At 38.4% G+C, this 9,389-nt stretch overlaps 1 protein-coding gene across 3 annotated transcripts in view; it reads left to right on the top strand.

Moving 5' to 3' along the window:
- The window catches only part of MXI1 (MAX interactor 1, dimerization protein), a 91,979-nt gene extending 88,112 nt beyond the window's left edge, over window positions 1-3,867 (top strand). For all 3 annotated transcript variants that reach the window (XM_070780815.1, XM_070780814.1, XM_070780816.1), the window contains one exon: window positions 2,095-3,867. In XM_070780815.1, the coding sequence (XP_070636916.1) occupies window positions 2,095-2,258 (164 nt within the window). In that variant the 3' untranslated portion in view covers window positions 2,259-3,867. The remainder of the gene's footprint in view (window positions 1-2,094) is intronic.
- Window positions 3,868-9,389: the final 5,522 nt, after the last annotated feature.

Below are 9,389 nucleotides of genomic sequence, written 5' to 3' on the forward strand. Positions count from 1 at the left end.
CCTTTTCCTATTTGGAACTAGTCTGTTGTTCCATGTCCAGTTCTAACTGTTGCTTCCTGACCTGCATACAAATTTCTCAAGAGGCAGATCAGGTGGTCTTGATACATTAATTCAAATGTATCCACCTTTTGCTTAATAGTTTGTTATTGATGATTGTTGCCCTGATCATTATTTTATTAGGTGTTCCAAAATAGTGATTTTCTATCATTGTTGGGTTTATTAACTTTTTCTTCTTTAAAGAACATTTTTTCATCAATTTTCTGGTTACCTTCAAATAAAGTCTTTACTGGAAAGATGGGATAAATGCTTGTTTTTGCTTTATCAATTTTCCGAGTAATGAATTGGCACCTTAGCAACCTCCAGAGTTAACTTTTTTGTTTAGCTCTTTGATTATCTTGTAAAGTCATTTTTTCATGTACTGAATATGTCCCAATCCACTGTAGTCATTCTTGTTAATTCTTTTTAATATCCGAATTTCCCATATTCTGTGGGAACCTTTCAAATAGGTTTTTAACACAACCCTAGGAGTTCGTGGGTTTGTTGTCATTATGTAAAAGCTTACTTTTGTTGTGTGGCACTTGAAGAATAGTAGTTCACCAGAAGCAGCAGCAAGAGCCTCAAGGTCATAATGCATTTACGAGTGAGAGGCATAGCAGAAATAACCCTGTGTAAGGAGGCAGACCTTGGTCCTCCTCTTTCTTTTGCTGGCTACTAAGCTGTGTGATCTTGTTCAGTCTTCAGGCTTTAGCTGCCCTTGCTGCTATTGTCTCCTCCTTGTACCCACCCCACCTCCAAATTTCAGAGAGGTAGTATGTCTTCATCATACTATTCCTGTTCTTACCTGGCAGCCCTCTTTCTCAGCGTTAGGGACTTTTAAATTCAGCATGCTCTGGATAGGGTGTTTTGATTGTGTTTCCCAACTAGAGGTCGGATGAGTGTTCTGTGATCTAGGAAACACTAAATAGCCTGTGAAGGATTAATGGATATGAAGAAAATAGTTATGCATTCATAGTATTATTTGTACAGTTTGTTTCGATAACTGAGTGCATTTTAAAAAGACTGCGAAAACTTTTTGAAGCAGTAAGCCGTCTTGAAAATTATATTCTTCAAAATAACTTGCTCTGTCTTCTTGTGCTCAGCTAGAATCCACTTTTCTAAAGCAACTGTGATCAGTATGAACTGTTAAAATCAGGGCCAATGTGAAACATCAGGCTTCTGAATTTAAGAGAATTGAAGGGAGAAAACAGTCTTTCAGCTCCGTTAAAAAAAAAAATATTGCTTTTTATGTATTATTGCTGATTGCACATGTAGTATTTAACAATTAAAATACAGTATGTATATATAAATAGCTGGGTCACATATGTATTTAGATTTTACCATGTTTTGTTTTTGAAGTAAAGTTAATCAGCACCAGTATTTAAAGTAAAATGCTTTTACTATAATCTTTACTATAGATCTGACTATAATCCAGAGACTCTTAAGCCTCACGCCCTCATTTCAAGCTTTATTTGATGAAAGAAAATTAATTTGAAGACAAATCTGTGTTCTCTTTGCACTTTTTAATCATGGGCTTATTATGGTTACTGAATAGTCAAGAGATCTTTATGATGAATCCTGGAAGTCTACAGAACTATGCCACCAAAGGCCTGGATGGAAACATATTCTAGTTCATCTATATTGTTTATTCTCCCCCTCCCCACCAACCCCCATGAAGGGAGTTCTGCTTCAACATCACTGAGAATTAATTTCTAGTTTAAGGCAAAACAGATGTTAAACCACTCAGGATTGGGATCTTTTAATATTAAACACTTAATTCCCAAATAGGTCAAGTGCTTTTGGTGGGAGGTCTAGACAGACTGGCGTCAAAAGCTTTAGTAAACTTGCTGCATAAATTGAGACCACCACTGTATACCAGACATTTCTTTGCAAATATATCCGTTTCTCATCTTCGGTTCCTTCTGTTCTTAAGAGATCGCTGATAACAGTTTGTATAATAATTCCTTTATACTACAAAAAGTAATTACTTTTCCTCATGCCCTGTTAGTTCTTGCAAGTGCACATGTACTAATGTTCCTCCTTTTTTCCCTTTGGCAGAGGAGATTGAAGTGGATGTTGAAAGCACAGAGTTCTCCCATGGAGAAGTGGACAATATCAGTACCACCAGCATCAGTGACATTGATGACCACAGCAGCCTGCAGAGTATTGGGAGTGACGAGGGTTACTCCAGTGCCAGTGTCAAACTTTCGTTCACTTCCTAGAACCCAGCATGACATGACAGTGCAGGGCAAAGTATTCACTGGGCCAATTCAATCCAAACAATCTCTTAAATTGGGTTCATGATGCAGTCTCCTCTTTAAAGCTAAGCAAAACTATACTTGAACAAGAGTCAAGAGACCTCTATTTAAGCAAATACTTAGCAAAAAGTGGGGCAGAGCCTCCCCTGCAGAACAAATATTCATATTTGAAAATCACAGTTTCTAATGGCAGCAGAAAATGTGTGTGAAATTTTCTCAATTTGATTTAGTTGATTTGAAAGAGGACACTGGAGATTACATCCTCTTTTTCTAGTTTGCTCCTATCATATTGATTGAGTAGACACATTTAAGGATGGGATTATGAACCCTTCCTGAGCTCTTTGGTCCTAACAACAAACAAGAATCAAACCTATAGTAAAGACAAGATAATCAGGCATTAATCTTGGATAGCTAAAAAGCTATTAAAACAGCCTAGGACAGCTTATCATGAAGCCTGTGGATGATCAATTCTTTATAAAAAGGAAAAAAAAAAAAAAGCTCATTTCATGCTCTGCAAAAGGAGAGACTCCCATGAAGCCTTTTGAAAGGGATCATCATGCAGCTCAGCTTTCTGTTGGATTCCATGCTAAGCAAGCTAACCTTATCCTGCATTGTTAGCACTAGGGCAGCCAATCGCCAGCTCTACAGTCAGCCGCCCTTAGGCCCTTGGGGAAGTCCCTGTGCGTGACAGCGTCTACCACGCAGGGCCTGATTTTGGATTGAGGGGCCAGAAGGAAAAAGCTCCACGTGCCTCCATGTCTGCGTGGGCCAGAAGAGTTGTACACGCAGATTAGCAGGCCAAGGTCTGAGCCACGGCAGCATTTTTATTTCAGATTTTGATAACTGTTTGTATGTGTTGAAAACCAAAATGACATCTTTTTAAAGCTTGTCCATAAAAAACATAGACGTCTTTTATAGTGTAAAACACATGGGAAAAAAATCATCTATTTTGATGCAGCATTTGATAATGATAAAACACCTCACACCTCACTCTTTATAGTGCACAAAATGAATGAGGTCTGGGCTAAGTAGAAAAAAGGTCAGTGCTGTTTTTGTTTTCTTTTAGAATCATTACCTTTTATCATCTCTTAACCATCTGATATCTATAGTAGACACACTATCATAGTTAACATAGTTAAGTTTGGCACTTGTCTCATTTTAATGTAAAGATCTGCTTCCGTTTCCTACAGGCAGTCTCTCTCCTTCCTCACAGCCCCATTGTGCAGGTGCTATTGTTGCTCTTGTCAATATTTTCAGAAATGTTATTTTAAGTGAAATTTCTAGCCTGCACTTTGATGTCATGTGTTCCCTTTGTCTTTCAAGCTCCAAGGTTCTCCCCAGCCCTCCCCCTTATCCTGGGAAGCCTTGGAGACCTTATCCTGACTCTTTGGACTTTGTATACTTTAAATAATTTAACTACCCTTAATTACTTAAAAAAGGAAAAAAAAAGCTTTATGATTTTCGTAACTTATTGCTGATTTTAATGGGTTAATTTCAGTCCTGTAGTTTTATTTTGTTTAGATAGGGCTGGGCAAGGAAAAAGAAAATAAAGACAACCATATTTAGCAGTGCAGTTGAGTTGTGTGTATGTTAAACTATCCTTTGTAAGTAGCACTTTTAACAGCTCTCACTGCTTCTATATATGAAGTGAACCATCTTGGTCATACACAAGGCCTCATCATATACTTATTTGTTCTTGTGCTCTTCCCGTGCCTCCAGAAATATTTTATCCTTGATTGTGGTATGTCTGAGTGAAAGAAATTCTTTGAAGTAGATGTGTGAAAAACTGCATGCCTTTAGAAGCCCCTTATTAGAACTTGCTACTTCAGGTGCTGGGGACTTAATGCAAAACATGGTAAAAGAAATTTGTTTCTGTGGCCCAGGTAAATTATTTCTGGTTTCATTTATAATTACTCCTGGCCAAGTCAAAATATTCCTCTATATGCTTACTTTTGACTTTCCCAAGGGAGACAGTTTGAAGACTCTGCTAACTACCATGGAAAGTAAATGGAAGCCAGTGACAGTTTCTGTTTTGTTATTCCCATGGCATTCACTTGAATCACTTGCCTAGGGCTGGAATTTGGGACTTCATTTAGGTGAACTTGAGGCGCTGCCATTTTGCTGTATATGTAAAGATGGTGGGCTGGGAAGCCTTTGTCACAAACCTATAGGACCTATTTCAACTGCCCCCTAAACTACTCCTTCCCTGAATTTGTTTCCTTTGGGGGAAGGGGATGGATTGTATGATGAATAAGTATTAATTTTTTAAAAGACAAACTGACTTTGAAGATACAAAAAGTTAACCACAAGAAATAAAAATTGTGAATGAAGAATACCCGAGTGCTTTTTGTACCACCCTTCTCTATGAAGGAAAAAATACGAATGAACATCCACACCTTGAGAGGCAAATCTCTTTCAGTGTCCATGTTGATACTACTTGTGGTCGGAATTAATGGCAGTTTAAAATCATTGCCATTTCCTGTTCTATAGTTTTAGAACAGGTGCCTTCTTGACTGATAATTCCATATAACCTAACTGCAGATGGTTTAATGTACCAAATTTTAATTTCTTCAGGCAGGACACAAAGCCATTTATCATTATCTGTTCTCCAAATAACTTTTTAGGGAATCCCTTAGGCTATATACTATTATTCAAATTGAAAACCAGTCTGGAGGGTCCCACTTAATCCTCACTAACCTGAGTTAACACTGCCCCCTATATAAAAGATCTGTGTGCTATGATGTGTGCTCACTCACTCACTCATGGCTGACTCTCTACAACCCTAAGGATTGTTGCCTGCTAGGCTCCTCTGTCCATGGGATTTCCCAGGCAAGAATACTGGAGTAGGTTGCCATTTCCTCCTCCAGGGGATCTTCCTGACCCAGGGATCGAACCCATTTCTCTTGCGTCTCCCACATTTTCAGGTGGATTCTTTACCACTAGTGCCACCCGGGAAACAACAGCTTTTAGTACTATGAAGGGATTTTAAAAGGCAGTGAGAATTACTGAGGCAAAGCTTCTACACCTAAGGCCACACGGACAGTTTCCTGGGTCATTTCTCTTGAGAACTGTTTACCCTCTAGGTAAAGGTTTACCAACTGTCTACCCTCTTGGTAAAGGTTTTTTCGAGGGTTTGTTTTCTTCCACTTAGTCCTTTTCCTATTATCCTTCCACCTCGAAATATTCCATAGCCCATTCCAAAAATTGCATAATACAACAAGGATTTTGGCTACATTTAAATAACAGTTCTAACATTTGCTAAGGATGCTGGGCAAGTTACTAAATTACTTCATGGAGACTGTTTCCTCCTGAAAAAGTTGTTAAAAATACTACCTCTACTTTGAAAGACTGTTAAGGATTAAAACTGATATAGGTAATTCAACCCTACCCCCATAATCTAGGGGCTTGTAGCCTACCAGGCTTCTCCATCCATGGGATTTTCCAGGCAAGAATACTGGAGTGGGTTACCATTTCCTTCTCCAGGGGATCTTCCAGACTCAGGGATTGAACCCAGGTCTCCCGCATTGGAGGCAGATGCTTTAACCTCTGAGCTACCAGGGAAGATATTCTCTTCATCTTGAATCCTGAACTTCAGTTATTCTGACTCTGGGTCTTCCCAAAAAAGACTATTAATAAAATGGTTCATTTTCACAATTCTGTGGCAGGTTATACATTTTAAGACGTAAATTTTGACATCCCATAGAAATTTTTAAATAAAGGCTTTGTAAGAGTCATGTTATTGGTTTTCGTGATTACCTGGTCTTCCTAAAAAAAAAAAAGGACCTGAGTTTGAGTATGTTATACACTGATAGTAACTGCTGCATAATAAATTGAGTGCCCCAGTTATTATTTTAGTGCTGGCCTCACCATGAAAAAGAATCTTATTGCCCTACGTACTAGATCTAACAGGAAACTAGTTTTCTTATGGAATACCATCTGATTCTTTTAAATAATAAGTGTAGATCAAAACAGAGTACTGGTTGGCAGCTTCAGTTCTTCCTTCTGTTTTACCTTTGTGCTCAGTAACCCAGTTGTGTCCGACTGTCTGCAGGCTCATGGACTGTAGCCTGCCAGGCTCCTCTGCCCATGGAATTTTCCAGGCAAGAATGCTGGAGCATGTTGCCATGTCCTCCAGATAATCTGACCCAGGGTGTTGAGCCAGAGTCTCTTTCGTCTCCTGCACTGGCAGGCGGATTCTTTACCACTAGTGCCACCTGGGAACCCCTTTACCTTTTCATACAGTAATCAATTATTAAGGGAAATGACTTAAAATGAAAATGAAACTCTTTTAAAGTTCTGCCAACTTCCTAAAATTTTGGAATTTTCTATTTTCTCAAGCTCTTAGCTATGGAAGATGCTTTTAAAAGTCTTTACCAGTAGGACAATAATTCGTATATTCTAGATTTTCACACTAGAGCACAGAATAGCACTGTAAAAACACAAAAGCCATAAAATACCTCTAACATTAATACAAATTTAAGAAGACAATTTTTTCTGAATTAGCAGCTTCATCACACTCACTCTGAAAGCTAGGTCAACTAAACTTGACAGTGCTCTTGGAGGGAAAAACTGGGCAAAAGAACCAAACGGATACTTACTCCTCCTCCTCGCACACTTTTGGGCAATGAACAACTGGACAACTGGACAATTACCATCTATTAAAGACTAGCCTAGCTGCGGATCTCAGACTTCAACACTAGTTTTCCAAAGTCAAGTGTTTGCTCCCAAGTCAAGTGTTTCCTCCAAGCCTGAACTGTTTCTGTGGTCAGAAATTCACTGCATCTTGCTAAAGTGAGTTACAGGGCTTAAAACGGGGAAAAAACAAATGCACATCAGTTCCACCAAAAAAAGGAAAGTCATGAGCCAGCAAAATAATAATCATGATTTTGGGGCCTCAAGTTGAGAAAGTAGCTCTTCAAACATTAAAAAAAAACCCTTTTCTTCTAATGAGCATAACCATGGCTTCTTTAGCTGTGCTCTTTAACTGGGGAAACAAACTACAATTTTAATAATTCCAGTAACAAGTGTGTACTGGTTCTGTAAAAATGAACCGGTCAAGTGCTTGGTGGAAGTAAACTGCCAGGGTTTTTTTTTCCCCCCAGCAACTAAAAGATGACTTAAGTATCCAAAATTTGGTCAAGTTCAGCTGTCAACTACCAGAAGCCCAGCATTCTTCTCGGATCTGCTTTTCCCTGCTCAAGGCACACACAAAGAAACTTAGGTTGGTGCAGAAGTAATTGCGATTCTGCCTTGTTGACCTTTTTTGACATTGGAATACATTCTTAATCATTTTAGTGTGCATTTCATGCTTTTGTTTTTTTGCTAGTGACTCATTACTTGCTGTTTATTTTATATTTTAGACTATGGAAATAATACTAAGACAAAAAGCAATTTAAGCGATTTTCTTATTTGAGTTCAAAATGGGTTGTAAAGCAAAAGAGACAACTCACAACAGCACATCTGGCCCAGGAACTTCTAATGAACCTACAGTGCAATGATGGTTTGTTTAAGAAGTTTTGCAAAGGAAGAGCGAGCCTTGAAGATGAGAAGTGCACATCAGAAGTTGACAAAGACCAACTGAGAGCCATCACTGAAACTGATTCTCTTACAAGTGCATGAGAAATTGCCAAGGAACTCCATGTCGACCATCCCTATGGTCATTCAGCATTTGAAGCAAATTGGAAAGGTGGGAAAGCTCGTTAAATGGGTGCCTCATGCACTGCCCACAAAATCAAAAACTATTGTTTTGGAAGTATTCCCTTCTCTTATTCTATGCAACAACAAACCATTTCTCAAGATTGTGACATGATGAAAAGTGGATTTTATATGATAACTAGTGATGACCAGCTCAGTGGTTGGACTAAGAACCTCCAAAGCAGCTCTCAGAGCCAAACCTGCACCCAAAAAAGGTCATGGTCACTGTTTGGTGGTCTGCTGCCAGTCTGATGCACTACAGCTTTCTGAATCTTGGCGAAACCATTACATTTGAGAAGTATGCTCAGCAAATTGATGTGATGCACCAAAAACTGCAACTCCTACAGCTAGCATTGGTCAACAGCCAGTAACTGCTTAGTAACTGCCAAGTTGCACAACCACTTCAAAAGCTGAATGAATTGGGCTATGAAGTTTTGCCTCAGCCTCCTTATTCACCTGACCTCTGGCCAACCAGATACCACTTTGAGAATCCTGATGATTTTTTTTGCAGGGAATACACTCCCATGACCAGCAGGAGGCAGAAAATACTTTCCAAGAACTCGTTAAATGCCGAGGCTTGGATTTTTATGCTAAGAATAAACTTATTTCTCGTTGGCAAAAATGTGTTCATTGTAATCGTTCCTATTTTGATTAATAAAGATGTGTTTGACCCAAGGAAATGGCAACCTACTCCAGTATCCTTGCCTGGAAAATCCCATGGACGGAGGAGCCTGGTAGGCTATGGTCTAGAGGGGTCGCAAAGAGTCGGACACAACTGAGCTAGTTCACTTTCACCCTAGTTACGACTTAAAATTCAAGGTCCAAAACTGCAATTGCATTTGCACCAACTTTATACATAATCTGAAAGGTAAGTGAAGACCCTCACAGAAATCCAACACCTTCATCTGTGTTCGTTTTTTTTTATACTTACTCTGGCTAGGCCAAAACAAATTCACAGAAAGTCAATAATGGTTTCCAAACCTCTTGAGATGTTTCTTAAGAGTACATTTATATAGATATGCTTAAAAAAAAAAAAAAGATCATAGTATAAGGGGATTCAGTAACTTTGGTTTTGTTTAAACTATGGTATTACCTGTTATTTTACCTGCTATGCTCTTCCTCTCCACTGCAGTAAAAATTCAGTTTAACTTGCAACTCAAAAATCCTAGATATAAAGAATGTTTACATTTACTACTGAACTTGTAAATTATCATTTATACTACTTGGTGGTTTCACAGTATAATACAAATACTTAATACAATCCAGTGCATGTTTATTGAACTCTTAAGTATTTTAACAAATACAAAACCTTATTGGTTTTAATAGATTTTCTTCCTTCTTTTGTATTTCAGTTAATACCAAGTTGAAGCAAAAATTCAAATCAAAGCTTTAAAAATACTT

The sequence above is a fragment of the Bos indicus genome, chromosome 26 (genome assembly GCF_029378745.1).
Source record: "Bos indicus isolate NIAB-ARS_2022 breed Sahiwal x Tharparkar chromosome 26, NIAB-ARS_B.indTharparkar_mat_pri_1.0, whole genome shotgun sequence".
Classification (NCBI taxonomy): Eukaryota; Metazoa; Chordata; class Mammalia; order Artiodactyla; family Bovidae; genus Bos; species Bos indicus.